At 35.3% G+C, this 18,746-nt stretch overlaps 1 protein-coding gene and 1 non-coding gene across 2 annotated transcripts; one reads left to right on the top strand and one right to left on the bottom strand.

Moving 5' to 3' along the window:
- Positions 1–812: 812 nt before the first annotated feature.
- Positions 813–3,864, bottom strand: LOC112015100 (receptor-like protein kinase FERONIA). Its single transcript, XM_024047461.2, has one exon. The coding sequence runs from the start codon at positions 3,768–3,770 to the stop codon at positions 1,044–1,046; it is 2,727 nt and encodes a 908-aa protein (XP_023903229.2). The 5' UTR covers positions 3,771–3,864; the 3' UTR covers positions 813–1,043.
- A 471-nt stretch (positions 3,865–4,335) lies between these two features.
- On the top strand, positions 4,336–18,631 carry LOC111986367 (uncharacterized). The gene is made up of 3 exons (XR_010624554.1): positions 4,336–5,096; positions 16,680–17,279; positions 18,370–18,631. It is a non-coding gene; the product is annotated as an uncharacterized LOC111986367 (transcript).
- Positions 18,632–18,746: the final 115 nt, after the last annotated feature.

Genomic DNA, 18,746 nt, shown 5'->3' with positions numbered 1-18,746 from the left:
TATTTATATATGTTTAATATCAAATTAGACAATTTTTGTATACTCATTGGAGTTGAAAAGAAGATAAATTCTCTTAAAAATATTATCTAGCGAATATACATATATTTAAATTATAGTCCAATGATACTCTTAAAAAACAATAAAACTTATCAATTGGTCTAGTAGTTATACAGATAAGGTAGTTTTTGTTTTCTCAATTTTTTTTTTTATATATGTTTATTATCAAATTAGACAATTTTTTGTATACTCATTGGAGTTGAAAAGAAGATAAACTCTCCTAAAAATATTATCTAGCGAATATACATATGTCAAAGTTGATAGTTTTGTATGCAATATACATTATAACCTACTCTAGTATCAAAATATTAAGGTTTTTATATGAATATATATGTGTGTGTGTGTGTGTGATTGATAGTTTATCCTGACTTTTGACTAATATATTAGTACCACAATTTGGCCCACTCAAAAAAAAAAAAAAAAAAAAATCTTAGCTCCATCCCTAGTTATTCGTGTTAGATGTTTGAAATAATTATTTCTAATTTGGACCTCAACATCATTGGTTCTTTAAGGATGAATAGCGCTTACTACTGCAGTATTGAGTTGCTCACACCTAGTAATTGAAACAACAAACTTTTACCAAACAAAGGTTAGGTGTCCTTAACACTGACCATGAAGTAAAAATTGGTGGCCTACATTGGTAGCGGTATATACTTTGAATTTTATAATTTGCTTTACCAAAATGAAGCTCAATCCAACAAACATGATTCACTCTCTCTCCTTGGTACATATGCTGGAATATTAACATCTAGAAGAACGCCAATAATTATATTCTTATTTAAAAGTAGTAATTTTATCAAACATATGCATATCAACTATCATCTTTCTACGTAAGTGAAATAAAATGACTATTTCAGCAAAAAAAATAAAATAAAATAAAATGACTATTCAGCAAAAAAAAAAAAAAAAGACTTACTTCCAAACCTAGTTTAAATCTCCAACGTGGCTCTAAAATAAGACACTAAAAATTCAGTTAGCACCCTCTTTTATCGACCTTTAGGGATATAAATCTCAGAAAACACTGCCCCAACAGACATCAATCCATCCGAATCCAAACTAGCAAAACTTTGATCTTCCTTGGTTGTAATGGTGACCTTGCTGTTGCTATTTGTACTTGACATTTGTCCATCGCTACTACTGAATATGTCGCCGCTATCATCTACAATGGACTTAGGGATGAGAGCTTTCTCAGCATCCATCATCTCAATTTCAATTTGACGAGGCGAAACCTCTTTATTTCCTGCATTCTCTTGCAATTGCAATGCAAACTCCAGGCCCCACGCCACATCGTTCATCGATGGACGTTCGGTTCCATTGTCAAGCAAACAATTTGTAGCAATCTCAACAAATTTCTTCAAACATTCAATTGCAATTGTACCCTTCAAAAATGGATCAACAATTTCATCAAGCTTTCCATCGCGACGGCATCGTTTGACCCACTCCACTAAGTTGACAGACTCGTTTGTTACCGTACGTGTAATGGGTGGCTTTGCACATAATACTTCACACAACACCACACCAAAAGAATACACATCAGACTTTTCAGTCAGTTGCTGTCGTAAGTAATATTCTGGATCCAAATATCCAAAACTACCCTTCACTGCTGTGCTAACGTGGGCCTTGGACAAGCCAGTAGGGCCCAATTTTGACAACCCAAAATCACACACCTTGGCAGTCCATTCCTCATCCAATAAGATATTTGTGGTCTTCACATCACGATGAATTATCATGTGCTTTGCCCCTGTGTGAAGGTAGTTCAACCCATGTGCCGCTCCAATACAAATCTCCATCCGTTTTTTCCAGGAAAGTGGTGAATTATTGGTGTTATAGAGATGATCACGAAGGGTCCCACGAGCCATATAATCATATACGAGGATCATCTCATTGCCATCGTTACAATACCCAATAAGAGAGACAAGATGCACATGGCGGAGTTGAGACAACATCTCAATCTCGGTCTCGAACTCATGGGCCCCTTGTTGAGACCCAGGCTTCAATCGTTTGATGGCGACGGGGTTGCCCTTGGCCCATCCATCAATGTACCCTTTATACACGTTACCAAACCCACCAACCCCAATAATGAGAACATTATCAAAGTTGTTGGTAGCTGCTTTAATCTCAGCCAGTGAAAAGTGACGACACAAATCAGAGGGCAGTGTTGTTGACCCCGGAGTCTTTGTTGACTTGGTCGCATCCAAAGTAGATAGGCCCCACCAAGTACTCCCATCACCGAAGTTTCCTTCCTTGACTTTCTTGCCCCTCCGGAAAATGAAGAAACCGACAATAGAGATTAAGACTATGCCGGAGACTACACCCGAAACTATGCCAATTATTGTAATACTGTTAATCTTCCGCCGAGTTGATTGTTTTATGAATGGTGGTGAAACTGTAGGTGCCGTCGGAGTTGGGTCTGGGTTGGGTCCTGCGAGATTATCGTTAGAGCTGATTTTGAAGATTTCCAGCCCGTTCAAAAGAGCATCGCTGTAAACAGTCGTCCAATCATCTGGGTTTGCTTGCAGTGCGATGTAGAGATTCAGTTTCTTCCCATCTCCTTCGCCGATATGCACAACATAGTCTCTATATATTGGAACCCCTTTTCCACCTAAAGTCCATCGGAACACATCTGCATAGTTCTCCGCGGTTTGATTGGCTATATAGATGTAAAAGACTCTCTGAGAGCTGCCGGTAATCTCCGGTTGAAACTCGCAAAAATGAAGCCTCACCATGTAAAAAAAGCCAGAATCCACGGAAAATTCCCAAGTAAGATTATAGTGCTCGTTATTGGATTTGTTCGTACCCATTGTCCGGGCAGTTCTGTACACTTCCTCTGGTGCTGTATAATTTGGAATTAGGTTGAAATTTAAGGAAATAGAGGTGTTGACAGGTAGAACACTGTTGTCGTTCACAACCAAGTAATCTTCATCGCTCGACCAGAACCGGTACATACCAGTGTCTTCAGCGGGTGAGATATACTTTCCACCAACGTTTACACGGTAGTCCGTCTCAAGAGCCGTGTTGTTTTCGATGCGGTATGGTTGCACCTGGCCAATAAATCCAGCCCCATTTTTTTCAGCTGCAGTGTAATAGAGATTGGGAGGCATTGATACGACTTCTATTCCGTTGATAAAAGCATATGAATCTGGCCTTGGAGTGAAAGTTATGTTCAGAGTTTTCTCATCCCCAACATTTACACAGAACTCCTTTGAAAAACTTTCTAAGTGAAGAGCGTCAGCAGTCAGAGCAGCACTAAAGTTTCTTAGGAGGTTAAAGTTACCAGCTTTGACAGAGAAGTAGGCCTTAGAGCTGTCAAAGTCTGGGTATGAAGCTGGGTAAAAGTGCAAACGGATGAACTTTTGGCCGGAAGTGACTGAGAAGATATAGCTGAATTTAGAGCGCGAGAAGCGTACTGTGTAGGAGGGAAGAGCTTGAACGGCCGCAGTGGGAGATTGAGGTGCAGTAGAGATATTTGATAAATTATGGGGTTCTAATGGAGAATAAGTTGAGTTGATGTCTCCAAACCATTTCCGCGCATCTAGCGTAGTACTGTTGCCGGAGGAGCCACAGTTAATGGCTATGTTCTCAACAGGTTTGTAAGAAGCCAGTAATTCACTAGCGATAGGGCTGGTAAAGTAATAGAAAAAGAGGGAGACGTAGAAAAGGCTGAACATAAAGAGGTTTTGAGGATGGAGGTTCTTTTTGCCCGTTTTACTCATTGTTACACAGCCAACCAGAGAGGGGGATATTGGAGGGAATTATTAATGAGATCCAGAGGCGAGACTTGAGAGTTAGCTTGTCGCAAGACTCGCAACTCTCAAGACTTTTAAGAAATTTTATTTATTATTTATTTCTTTATTTATTTTTAGGGTAAATTAAGCCCTGTCAAATAAGTCAATTTCATTATCAATATTATGTTAAAATAAACTCTACTGTTAAATAATTGATAAAAAATACTGATGTAACTACTGTCTAAATAAAAAAATTATTTTTATGTTACATCATATTAAATGACATGAGTAATGCCACATGGAATAAAAAATAAATTAAAAAAATTTGGTCAAGAATCTTTTTTAAAAGTTAAAATTATAAAATAAAGAAAAGAAAAACATTTGAATCCCAAACATCCTTCAAACCAAGGATCCAGATCCTCTCTATTTCTATTTAAAATGGAGAATGTCCAGTTAAGGGTTAGGATTTGCTTAAAAAGATTCTAAGGTCTACAAAGTGCCACCTCAATTAAAAATTTTTAACTTAACCAAATAACAAATAACTATGGTAACCAAAGTTAACTATGGTCCAAACACAAAAAAAAGCACCAGATCCTTGTATGAGTTGTATCTGCATTTTGGATCCCCTTCAAGACTCTGTTCTTCAATCCTAACTGCTCATCAGCCACCATCTTTGATATTATCAAGGGCCAAGGTAGAGTCTTGGGATCTTCTTCTTCTTCAGGACCCACAAATCCAATTCTCTCTCGCCCTTCTTCCCAAACTCAAAACCCATCTCCATAGCCTCGGAAATAACCCAGTTTTGTGACTTCAAATTCCAAACCCAAGCCTTTGCCTCATAAAGCACCCATTTCTGATCACAATGATAGGTCGGATTTGACGAATGATTCGACCCCAAATCGCAAACCAGCAAATGGGTTCGATCCATTTGACTCGATGATCACTTCTGGGAAGAGATCACAAAATGGGTATTCACTAAATGTGTATGAATGTCCAATTTGTGGGCAGTCTTATAGGTCTGAAGAAAAGGTGCCTGTACATGTGGATACTTGTGTCAATAACTCGGTTGAAGCTAATGGTGGTGGTGGTGGTTCGAATTTTCCTGATAATGGGGTAGAGTCTAGGAGTAAATTGGAGTGTTGCGTTGGTGCTTTTATGTCCGAGAAGCCCTTGGATGGATCGATCGAAGTCGTTCTTAAGCTTAAGAACACCATTCCAACTTATCAGTAGCGTGATAATAGCTAAGATGGTGGCCGGTGGCTGGTGGGCAGTTGGGATTGAAGAACAGAGTCTTGAAGGGGATCCAAAATGCAGGTACAAGGATCTAGTGCTTTTTTTCTTTTTTGTTTTTGGACCATAGTTAACTTTGGTTACTATAGTTATTTGTTATTTGGTTAAGTTAAAAACTTTTAATTGAGGTGGAACTTTTCTTTTTAAGCAGATCCTAATCCTTAACTGGTCACTCTCCATTTCAAATAGAAATGGAGAGGATCCGGATCCTCAAACCAAAGCCCATGGCAACCCTTCTCTTCCGCCACCATTCAAAACCGAGGAAAACCATCACTATGTAGTTGAGACTTAGGCATCAAATAAAGCCGTACAAATAGCATGGGCGATGGGTGCAAGAAAGTAAGAAATTGTTTGAGGAGATGAGGATGGAGGCTCAAGGTACCCACGCCTCTGTCACCAAACCCACTTACACCGTTGCCTTATTTTCACTCCCATATCTCAGTTGTGTACACCATGTCGTCATTGTCTTTACAGCTTGCATTGTCATTGGGCTTAATGTGTTTTCTCTGTTGGGATGTTAATTGGATTGAGCATCAACGCTAGCTAGTAGTTCCCTTGCTTTATTGCCCAAAGCAAAGGACGAAATTGGTCATGAAATTGCATATTTTAAATTTGAGTCATGTTCCTAGTAGACCAACAAGTAAGAATGTTTTCCTTGGTTTTGAAAAGTGGTGCAAGAGATGGGTTGTCGTGGTTCTTGATTTGAAGAGTGTTTGGGGTTCAAATGATTTTCTGTTTGGATGCTGAGAAAGTGATGAGAATATTCTAGAATAATTTTACTTAATTTTATATTTTTAATTTTTAATTTTTTAAGCACATTGTAATTTAATATATTTGATCTTTCAACAAATTCTTAATTTTATTTTTTATTCCATGTGGCATTACACATGTCATTTAATGTGGCATAAAAATGATTTTTTATTTAGGTCGTCAATCACATCAACATTTTTCATCCATCATTTAATGGCAATGACTATTTTAACACAATACTAAAAAGTTAATAACCAAATTGATACATTTGAAAGGTTAGGAACCAAATTGACATGTGGTGTAGAGGTTAGGGACTAAATATGTCGTTTACCCTTATTTTTATATATTTCTTTCAACCTTTTTGGCCTTAGTCTATGTTCATTTGTTTTGACTAAAATGCAAAATCAACATTTTAAGTTTTACAAGAATTTATTTCAATATTTTATTTTTACTTCCATTCATTTTTAGTATTCTAAATTTCAGGTTTATTCAATTAGGGTTCCTTTTATTAATTTCTCTTCTTCTTTTTTAATATGAAAATATTTTTCAATCATTAATTGGATTTTTTAATTAAAATTTTTGAAAAAAAATTGAAAATTTGGCCAATTAACCGTAACATTTCACAAAAGTTGATGAAATTTTGAATAAACTTGAAATTTAGAAAACAGAAATACAAAAGCAAAGTTAAATAACTAAAATGAATTTTGGTAAAACATATATAAATGGTAAGTTTTGCATTTTAGTCATTTATTTTCATTATTCTCCTTAGTGCATAGATAAAATAAAGGGAAAATTACAATAAACTCATCTGTGGTTTGGCCCATTTTCACTTTGCTTACCCGCGGTTTAAAACTTAACACTTTGCCCACCTGAGGTTACTTCCATTAGGGCTCTATTACCCACCTCTGTTAAAAAGAAAGTTAAATATGTATTTTTGCACCATTTTTATGTCTCTCTCCTCCCAAAATATAAAACACATAAAAATTCAAGAGAAAACAAGATCAAAATGTGCTATTGGTAAAAACTATTATGCAATTTCTTAGAACTTCAACTAGTATTTGAACTTATCATCTCAACCACAAAACAAACTAATTATATGCCTGAAAGCATGATAAAGCCGTATGAGAAAAATTGGATAAAAATTAAAACTCCTAATCTAATTCAACATCATTCAAATAAATCAAATCAAATCTCCTACTCCTCATGTCCAAAAACTAGAAACCCAGAAAAGTTGAAAACCCAAAAAAGTTCAAACAACAAAAATTAAAACTCCTTATGCCAACAAAAACTGAAAACCTAGAAAAGTTCAAAAACTAGAAACCCAAAACTGGCACTACAAACACCATTAGAACCCACAACTACCACTAGCACATCCACAGTCCACAACCACTGCCTCAAAAGTTCCCAGATTTTCCCCAAATTTTTCCAAGCAAAACAACACCCAATTGCCCGAACATGAGGTAGTTGATTTCACGACAGCGATGGTGACCTCGATGGAGCGGCCGTTGAAGGATCAAGAGTCGTTGTTGGAGTGTAAGCAAAGGGATTTCTACAGCGTTTTGGTGGCATTAACGAAGCGAGAAGAGGAGCGGTTACGAGTCAAGTCGCAGCAGAGGAAAGATGGGCTCGTCGCAAAGAATCGGCTGATGGATTTGGAGGAAACTCGATACGGCGTTGATGAGTTTTACCACCAACAGCGATGGTGACCTCGACTTCAAAACGTTGAGATAGTGCTTTTTGAATTTTAGCATGAGAGATGAGAGATATATTTTCTTTTAGTGTGTTACAGAGACATTTTGTGCTTAGGTTATGGGGTTTAGTGTGTTACAGAGATATTAAAAAAGATCCCAATGTAGACCTTTTTTAAAGGTTCATCATAAACAATCCTATCTTTCTTGCCTTCTTCCTCTCTTGATTATTTTTCAAAGGAAATTCAGCAAAGGACCAGTAGTTTGCATAGAGACACAAAACCACATAACCCAATCTCTTTAAAAAAAAAAAAAAAATCAAACCCTAACTTTTTGATTTGTGTTATGTTATGTTTTAGTGGTAAAAGTTATTTTTTAACGGAAAAGCCAAAGGTGGGTAATAGAGACCAAACGGAGCTAAACACAAGTGGGCAAAATGTAAAGTTTTAAACCACGGGTAGGCAAAATGAAAACGGATCAAACCACAGGTAGGTTTACTGTAATTTCCCCTAAAATAAAAATTGTTTGACATTAACTATCATGATTTATAAATTAGAAAATAATATTAGTAATGGATTTAATAAAAGTAATGTTCCAATCACAACAGATGATGCCAACCATTATGAAATGGAACAAGATTCTTTGAATTAAAATGAAGAGAGTCCATCTAATTATTAAGATTTTAATTTATAGAAAATGAAGGAGATATAGAAAGGTCTTAGTTGATATGGCTTGTTGTGATTAGTGCATGATAAAATTGATGGTAGTAAAGGTCCTAAATGAAAGTGATGTTAAAATCACAATATGCGATGTTAGTGGTTGAAGCTGATTTACGGTTAAGAATTTATTTCTTAGATATAACACTATATAGAGTGCTATGTCATTTAAAATTTCAAATGACATGGTATTGAATACACTTTTTGAATTTCATTATTTAATCTAAACCCTAAAATATATCCATTTCAAATGGATAAAATCCTAATATAAAATATCACATCACTTTTCACAATATTCTGACTCTAAGGTGAAAATCTTTGATTATCATAACATCGACTACTTTAGCATATCTTTATTATTCACCAATCACAACCTGCCCAACTCACCACTTTAATAGTTGCAAAAATAGTTATAAACTTTTATTTTGTTTCTTAACTTGTTGGGAAAATATTCTCACTAGCATAACACTAATAAAACTAGTTTGAATAATAATTTAATGTAAAAGTTAAATAGGTTTCATGAAAAAAAAAATGTAAAAGTTAAATGAAATAAGTGGAGTCTTTTGCATCTCTTCTTAATATGTTACAAGATTTTAAACATTGCACTATAAGTCAGCTGACTTACATGTAAGATATATACATAAGTACCATGTGAGGAAGAGAGCATACAAGTATACTTTACAATAGCATATGAGTATTTATTTATTATATAGCTAGCATGTTAATACTATGTGCTATACAAAACAAAAAAACAAAAAAAAAAATTAAAAAACAAAAAAAAATTAAAAAAAAAAAAAACAAAAACAAAAAAAAACAAAAAAAAAACAAACAAACAAACGTAATAAAAGTAAGGGTTGGAAGAATAACACCTTGACGTCATCCACCATTTTCCATTTTTTATCATGCAAAAAGATGACAAAAGAAAACTTATTAGTGCCAAGAAGTATAAGGGAAATGTAAGCTTACAGGATGTTCAAAAACTCAAGAGGAAGAACCTTGAACACAAATCCACAAACTATAATTATTCGTAGAATAACTTGAAAATAAAAGTTACCAAATTAACGTTTTGTTTTTGTTTTTTTTTGTTTTTTTTTGGGGGGGGGGGGTGGGGGGAATGCTAAAAAGACAGATTTTCAGCTTTTTAAAAAAAGTTTTGAAAACAGTTTTTTATAAAAGAAAGTTTTGAAAATAGTTTTTCCTTTTATTAAAAATAGATTTTGAAACATTTTTTTATATTATTTCGAAAACCGATTTTTTTGATTTTGAAAAACAGTTTCTAGAAAACAGTTTTTATATTATTTTGAAAACAGATTTATAAAACTGTTTTTTTTTTTATGAAAACAGATTTTTTTTTAAATAGTTTTTTAAATGAAAAAAAAGCTTTAAAAAAAAGTTTTATATATAAAAACAATTTTACATTAAAAAGTTTTGAAAAACCAATTTTTTTGTTAAAAAAAATTTGGGTTCCCCCTTTAAATAAATTTTTTTTTTTTTTTTTGAAAACCTTCTTCTTCTAAAGAAAGAGCAAAGAAAAAGGTTTTTGTTTTGAAAAAAAAAGACATTTTAAAAATATCCTTTTTGAAAAAGATTTATTTTAGAGAAAGAGGTGGGAAAGATTTAAAAAGAAATATTTTATTCTTAGAATAGGGTGTAGGTGAATTTTTTACCCAATGATATTTATTTTATGGCACATTATTAACGAGAAATGTAAAGGGATAACAAAAATAAAGTGTAGAAAATAAATTGCTTGAAAAATAAAGAGGTTGAAATTTAAATGACATAAAAGCAAAGAACTTGGAATTTAAAAGACATAAAAGTAAAAGCTTGGAATATTGTAAAAATTGATTAGAAAGGTTTTTTTTTTTTTTTCTTCTTCTTAAATAGATTTTAATTCTTTTCAAGCCTTATGAATTTTTCATTATAAATAAATGGGAGTTCTAAGCCATCACTATTCTTTTGAGACATACCCATATTGTGCTTTAATGGAGGTTTAAAAACCATTTAAGAGAGAGTAGAAATCATTTTTTTAGGTGTCTAGATATATGTGTGTGTGTGTGCACGCATGTGCACTCGCGTAAATGGGGAGAGGGGATACGCAAGAAATTAAAGGGGATGGGGATTGCTAGAAAGTAAATGAGATGACATAAAATTAAAAGAGGATGGGATTGCTTGAAAGTAAATGGGATGACATGAAATTAAAAAGCAATAAGAAAATCCCTAGATGCCTTGGTGGGATGGGATTTCTTCCCCTAAGGGTACTTCCATACATAGCTTAGGAGATGTCCAATACCCATCTAGGGATACAACACAATAAGAAAATCAACAACAACAATATGAACATTGAAATAAAGGGTTAGATATATACACAATATGTACAAGAACATAGTAAAAAAGAGCAACTACGAACAACAAGTAAAGTAAAAAAAAAAAGATTTACATATATATTATATATATGAAATGATGATTACAATAGTAAAGGGGTGGGATGGGTTAGTTATTAAGAAACTAATCCATCCCAATAGCTTTACCACAAAGATTACAAAAAGAAAGGACAAGGCTTTTTGTGTAGGGTTTCCTCTAGAGAGAGAGAGAGAGAATTTTTATTTTTGAATTTCTAAAGGGATTTTTTCAGATTTTCTTACTTCTTCTGACCTTCCTCACTTTTTTCCACTATTTCTCTATATTTTTCACTCAAAATAACTTCCTATTATTTACAAAATGAGGGGGCATTTATAGGGAGAGGTGGAAAATAGGGGGCTAACATTAGTGTATCAGATACACTAGTGCTAGCTGCCCATAGCAAGGGCAGCCAGCATTGGTGTATCCTGATACACCAATGCTAGCCACCCACTTTTGCCACGTCCACAACCCTTTTTGTCTTTTTTGATTTGTGGCCCGATATTTGTGCGGCTGTCTGGAGGCCTTTCCAAGCTCTTTTTTCTTCAAATTTTATATGCGCAGAAAGCACTGGATGTCTAGTTTCCAAAGGTCCTCACCTTGTTTGATTTGGAGCTATGGTCGTCGAGATATCGCGCTCGGAAGGAAGGTGATGCAAAGTTGAAAAATCCTAGACGTTTTTCTTGAAAAATTCATATCTCCCAATCCAAAGCAAATATTGTCGAGCCATTTTGGTGAAAATTGGCTAACACCTGGTTCTTCAAGATGGTTCAAACCGCTCTTTCCATTTCTTGCCCAATCGGTACAATTTATTGGGCAAAGTCAAGTAAAACTACCAGTTTTCCTGAAAAATACATTGAAGATTTTATTAGGGTTTCAATATTTTTGTGATATTTCATCCGTTTCATACCCGATTTTGGCCTGTACACTATCGTTTCGAAGGGAAAATGTGCCTTAAAAGACAGTCCAAAATCCAGCACGATCCAACGGTTTGATCAAAAAGTCAACTTTTTGGCCATACCTAGTTAGGGTTTTGGTCTTAAATGTTGTAAAATGAATTTTTCAAATGTTGTGATTTTTTTGATTCACTTTTCAAACAAGTTGTATCTATTTATACCCTTTTTGGCTTTGAAATTCATGATTTTGCATCTTTTTTTAATTACTTAAATTTTTTTGATTTTTTGGTCTTTGTTTTAACGTGTGAATCGAGGCCGAGCAAAATATGGTATTGACATTATATACTAGAGATAACCCAAAAGTTTTCAAAGAAGACCACCGTAGACTTGATTTTTTTTAATCCCAAACATAAATGATAGTCTTCTTAGATTGGTGATCACATAAGTAAAGTATTATGTTTGCATAAAGAGTTTTATTTTTATAGAGTCCTTATATTTATAAACCTCTGACAATGCGCATGTCCATAACTAAATGAATATATCATATCCAAATGATGTATTGTACGGACCTAGTATGTCATCCCAGCCCCGAGATGTAGGCCCCGTGCAACAACGTGTTTAGCCTGTCCTAGCCCACAAGCTGAGCCGAGAGTGGCCTACCGAATCTTCGGCCCATGTACCCTAAGAGTTTGCTGTGAAATAGGAATAATGCCTTAGGGTAATTTGCCCACCGAGCATTAACCGGTGTCAGGCACAAGTTACCTGGAAGTCACATCAGCAATAGGCAGTGGGTCCTATCTGATCAAGAATATGGGGTAGAAGGACCCATTGACATGGGAAAACCCCCTCATCATAACAACCCCACTAAGGGAAGGCTATAAAGAGTAATAGAGGAATAAGTGTAGACACTGCATTTTGTACCCCTTAATACTCGGACCTCTATTCCCCAATGATGCATACGTAGGCACAAACCTGCATACACAGCTAGGGTTCCAGAGAGTTATGAAAGGCAAGTTTTTTGCATTAAAGCTAAGGTTTGGAATAAATCCCACATCATCTAAGAGCCATTCCAAACCCCTGTTTTTTAACTGTATAAAGTCTTACATGATATATTTCAAAGAGTAGACAGAGAAAATCCTAAGAGAAAACACAAGATTCATTAGAAATAGTAAATCAAAGAGAGTCTTTTACAAAACATCCTCAAGTCAATATTTTCTGATTGAGGCCTTTTCTGGCCTTAATTTTTGAGTTTTAAGATTACTAATTACTTCCTTGTTTGATTATGAATAGATTTGACTGAAGGAAATGGTCAAAATCAAGTCTAGGAGCTTTTGTTTTGAGATATTGAATTCTAAGCTTTTCTTTTCTTTTCTTTATTTTAATTCTATTTTAATATGTTTTTTGCTTTGTTTGTATCTTAATATGTTTGGTTAGCCTAGGGTTTAGTAGTTTCTATGTTTTAAAGCATGTTAGGTTGTTAGTTTCTTTAGTTTTAGTTTTCGCTCTGTTTTTTGTCTTAAGTTTTTGGGTTAGGGTTCTTAGGCATGTCTGCACATGCGGGCTTGAAATATGCGTATGCATACAACTAGCCCACATATGCAGGTTTATGTATGTGCACGCATACTTCAACCTAGAAATCCTAATTTGAGTTTTTTTTGCTTCTGTTTCTTTGTTTCTTTTACATCATATGCCTCTGTTTTGTCTTGTTTTTATGTTCTTGAGTTGTTGTTTCTCTATTATTTATTTGTTTGTCCTTAACATGATTAGATTAGGGTTTTCTCTTATGTTTTCTTTATTTTACCATGAACATGCATATGATATGTCCATTCATTGATGCATAGGTGCTGTGAAGCAGTAAGATAAGTAAGGTAAGTCATGCATTCACATGAACATGCATTTGTTTGTTATAGGAGCTTTATCCTCTTTTGATGGATATGTATATGCAAGGTTACATGCCATGATTTGAATAGGTTAATATGTTTGATTACCGCCATGTTTGGTTTCTGCCATGATTTGTCTACTGCCTTGGATGTAATGAGATAGGAACATGCTAGGGTTTATGATGATATGATGCCATAATAGATGTATGTTAGGGTTTTGGGATGATTGATGTCATGTTGTATGCTTAGATGTATGCTAGTGTGTGTGTGAGTTAGAATACAGTGTTGAATATTTAATAGGATTACAGCATAAGACACAATGACTAGAAGCCAACCCATGGGTCAGGCGGTTTTGGATGCCTAACACCTTCCCAAAACTATACCTAAACTCTGAGGCATACTCCCCCTTTCCAAAGGAGGAAGCCGCTGTGCTCACAATAGGGATTAGGGGTTGGAAAAAATTGGGGAGCGAAATACAAGTGAAGTAAGGCAACACCCATCTCAAGAACAAAGAGATCCTACTTGGATCCTAGGGAAAGGGGGCAGTTGCGTGATTGTAACCTCGGCTGAGCCATGAAAAAGGAGGTTAAGGGCCAAAATAACATCTCTATTATACCAGTAGAGGGGGAAACCACTTCTTGGACTTCCCATTGAGGGAGAAACCCAACTTAGAACACAAATAATTGAGGGTCTGAGCCAAACCCATGGTGATTGAGTTTGGGCCACTACATGTATCTTTTCACATAATTTTTTTTTTTTTGAAATTTATGAAAAGAAAACGTAAAATATATATAACTATAAATAAATTTATTTAGATATCAAAAATATAATTTCATTAAAATTTTCAAAAATTTGATTGCTTAGCCTAACAAATATTGTTTCTTTTAGTTGAATTGAGTTAATTTATCCAATTCATTGAGTAATATAATGAATTCGTCTTTATATATGTAGGTTGAAACTATAAAATACTTTCACTGTTTAAGAGGTTTCAAAAAGCATATTTAATAAATCACATTTTATTACTTTATGCTTCAATTTTTTTTTTTTAATTTCTTCTCAAAAAAAGTAATATTTTTTAATTCTTATTATTATAATTTTATCCATAAAGTTTCTTTTTGGTTACAAATATTTTTAAGTGGATTAGTTGATTCTACCCAAAAAAAAAAACAAAAAAAAAAAACAAAAAAGCTGATTAAACATATTATTAATTGAAAAAAAAAAGTTAGTAATACTCAAAATACAAAAATAATAATAATAATAATTTTTTTCCCATCTAAAATACCCCACTTTAATTAGACCCCAAAATGCACGGAGCTGTCCATTTCCATGCTTTCAAATTGTTCGTGTTAATACCGCAAAAACAACAAATTCTTTATTGAAATATTTTGATCCTAATATTTTTATCTTTTGTTTGCAAAGAAAAAAATTTTTTTTTTTTTTTTCTATTGTGAATATATCGATATATCTATTTCTTACTTCTTTTCAAAATAACAATGACAGAGGTGTGAATGGGTCCGGATCCAATTCGACCTTGTCCAATTGCAAAATGTCTAATTTCCCATCCTATCATATGTTTAAAAACTAACACAACCCAACCTATATAGGTCAAGTCTGAGTTGGGTTTGGTCGGTATAGGAATGGCAACGGGTCAGGTTCAGGCCGGGTGTTTTCATACCCTGACCCGACCTGCGGGGGCAAAACCCGTAACCCGGACCCGGCCCGTTTAGGGAACCGGGTTTTTTCCGGGGCCCGGACCTGCCCCAGCCGGGCCCCGTTTAAGAATTGGGCCTAAACGGGCCCAACCGAAAAAAAAGACAAGTCTAAGACTGATCCTCAAGCACATAAGCCTCCACATTAGGCACTCCATACATCACTCTCTGCCCAACCTTTAACACGCTATTCTTCACTGTCGCCGCACTCATTCGATCTTTCAACTTTTGATGGATCTCCTCCACAAGCTTCGACAAAGGAAGCTCACTCTCTTCCATCAACACCGCCACAGTGCTGGAACTACTACTACACATTCCCACATCCAAAAAAAACCTTCTTCTCCTTCATTTCCTTGTAGTACTTAAACAACCCATCAAGCTCCAACCTTAGATCCTCCATTTGAGCCGCTTTTTCTTTTGGTTTCAGAGACACTCTCTTTTGTTTTTGGGTCTTTCTAGGTACATCGGAGCCGTCCATTTTTGTACCCTTTGGGTCTTCATCAACGCCGATTGTCATTTCCATTTCCATATGATATCAGAGACAAAGATTCAGACGACGGGGTTGCTTGACAGTTGTGGGAATCGCAGAAGGGCTTTGGTTGGCGGTTGATGAGCGTGAAGAAGATATTGCAACCCACGGCGACAGAGGAAGCGATGGCGTGACTGAGCTGAAATGAGAGAGCGTCGGAGTGTCGGAGTGAGGCGAGGGAGGTGAGGGAGGTGAGGGACGGACTGAGGCGAGGGAGGCGAGGGAGGTAAAGGAAGGAACTGAGCTGACCGGCGAGGGAGGCAAGGGAGGCAAGGGACAGACGGAGGCTGAAATGAGGGAGGGAGGCGAGGGAGGTTGAACTGAAGAAAAGAAATGAGGGAGATTGAGTACCAGGTTAGGGAATTAGGGTTAGATTAGGTTTATATATATATATATAGGAGGGTATTTTCGTAATTTAAGTTTCGGGTTTTTTAACGGGTCGGGTCTCAGGTCGGGTCTCGGGTTTTTTTGATAAAACTCGGACCCGACTAGGACCCACTTCGGGTTTTTTTTTTAAAAAACCCATACCCGACCCTATTCCTAATCGGACCGGGTAAAATCCGGCCCATTAGGGTCGGGCCGGGCCTGGTACCCGCGGGTCGGGCAAAAATTGCCATCCCTAGGTCGGTAAGTTGCACATATATGTTTATTGTCTTATAAAAAGCTAGGCTATCGTCAATTATTTAATCGCTCTTTTTAATAAATTATTACATCGCTTAAATTATATTCTTAAATTTTCAAATTCATCAAAATTAATTCTCAAAATACCAAAATTAATTAAACTAAAAATATTTATAAAAAAATAATAAAAAAATTTATTAAAAAAAAAACTTATATGCATAGTGAGTTGATTGGGTCCGATGGGTTACAAAAATTTCAGACCCAACTCAAAAAAAAAAAAAAATGGTTGGTTTTGTTAGATTAATGAGTTTAATGCACGCTCCAATGACCAGATAAAACTAAACAATTAAGTTTATTTTTGAATAAAAAAGTCCCCCAAAAAAAAAATGCACCTCATGGTCCTCATCCAAATTTTGCACAGTGATGCTGCCGACACCGCAGAGAAACACGATCCACACGTTGCGTCCGCCATTCGGGGTACTCGCGTCATTCCATTCAAATGGCGGGGGTACTTTTGCCATTCCCACAAATTCAACGTCAGTCTTCACTCATTATAATAAATGACTGCCTCCTAGTGGCTAATCCTAAAGGACTCACAGGCTCATAGTCTCACACTTGGTTGCCAAGAAAGAGCAAAAGAGCTGAGTTAACAGAAAAGAATGGGAGGAGTTAGCGCAAAGAGGGGTACCTCACTAGCGCTCCTAGTGATGACCATAATCATTCTGCTCAAAACAAGTCCTTCAAGTGCTGCTGCCACTACTACTGCTACTGCACTGTACAACAACAACACAGCCGGCGGCCTCATCGCAGATGACTTGGACTCGGAGTTTTCGATGGATTCGAATGTTAGGAAAATGCTCGCTCAGCCTCAGATAGATGTCTCTAAAGTCGCTGCCGAAGGTTTTTGTTCGCGTCACCCCTATTACCCCTGCACTCCCAAGTCAAACTTCAGAGGGCACCCAGAACATTGTGACGCCATTTACAGGCCCCGCGACTGCCCTCCTTAAGTACATGTGCAAACGTTAGTGTTTATATAATCATGAAAATAAAATAAAACAAGTCTGGTTTTTTTTATAGTTCAATAATGTTGTTTTGTTTTGTCATGTGAAATTGATAATTAGTAAAGAAGCTCTTTTGTATATATATAGGTACATTCTTTTCTGTCTTTATGTTATTTTCATATACGGTTGGTCTTCCAAATTTTAGTCTTATGTTTTTACTTTTTAGTTGCTGATGTTTCAAAAATAAGTAATTTTAGTCTCTAAATTTTAAAAAATAATAATAATAATAATAAACTCTATTGTTCATTCGGTTTAATTCCATTAATTTTCTTGTGTATAATGTGACTAACTGCATAGGTGAACTAATTTTCAACGAGGTAACATGTATTCTTTTATATCAAAAATACACATTAGCTTTACCGAACCTAAACGCATATTTAGAGGGCGTTTGGTGTCGATATTTTTATCCCTCAAAACCCAAATTTCATGGGCCCCACATATACTCATGTTTGGTTTAGTTTTTATTCTCATTTCTCATAATTGATGATGATTATTAGTTCAATTGGTAAAATATGTTAGAGTTGATATGAAATCTTAGTAGATCTTAATCTTGCTTTACTTCATTAACACTCTCTGTCTCTCTCACCTGTCATTCTTCTCCACCTTTTCTTTCTTTCTATTTTCTTTTTCTTTCTTTTCGGCCTTTCTCATCCCAAATTACAAATCCGTTTCTTGGTGGGTTTGGGGCCGGGTTGTTTATGGTGGTAGAGAGATTGAGCCATAGAGGCAGAAAATTATGAAGAAAAAGAGGCAGCAGCTGACCAACAACTCCTCCCTCTCTCTTTCTTTCTTCAAATATGACCAACCTTACCATTTCAACATTTCGTCTTTTCGATTTTCGATTATTATTATTAACTCGTGAACATGCTAAACTTATTCTTTTTAAACAGGTAGGTTATCAAATATTACTAGATCCTGAGATAGAAGTTGATGCATTTCTCTCAATCTTATGGCTTTAGAGATAGAAGTTGATGCTAAAGTTGTTTTGGAATGGATGACGAATGAATATAGCTATAATCTTAATCAATCTCCCCTTATTATGGATTGCAGGACTCTCATCAATCAATTGCCTCAAGTTAAGGATAATGCACTGTTTCCGTGAAGCGAATAGGTGTTGGGATGCGTTAACCCGGAAAGGCCCAATTATTCAACAAGACTTTGTTGTTTATGATAGTCTACCTGTGGACATTTTTATGCTTTTGTATTATAACCAAATTGGCATGTATTATGAGAGGATTCGTCCTCAAACAGCTGGTTTTCTTGAGCAGTGATTAATATTATTCTCTTATTTACCCAAAAAAAAAAAAAAGAGAAGTTCACATCTTAGCTATTATTATTATTATTTATTATAATGAACATATGCGTACAACCTAATGAATCATTAACAATTTTTTTTTATTATATAAAAGAATGCATATTATAGCTAA

The sequence above is a fragment of the Quercus suber genome, unplaced genomic scaffold, assembly GCF_002906115.3.
Source record: "Quercus suber isolate HL8 unplaced genomic scaffold, Cork oak 2.0 scaffold_456, whole genome shotgun sequence".
Lineage (NCBI taxonomy): Eukaryota > Viridiplantae > Streptophyta > Magnoliopsida > Fagales > Fagaceae > Quercus > Quercus suber.
This window is presented reverse-complemented; position numbering and strand designations above follow the sequence as displayed.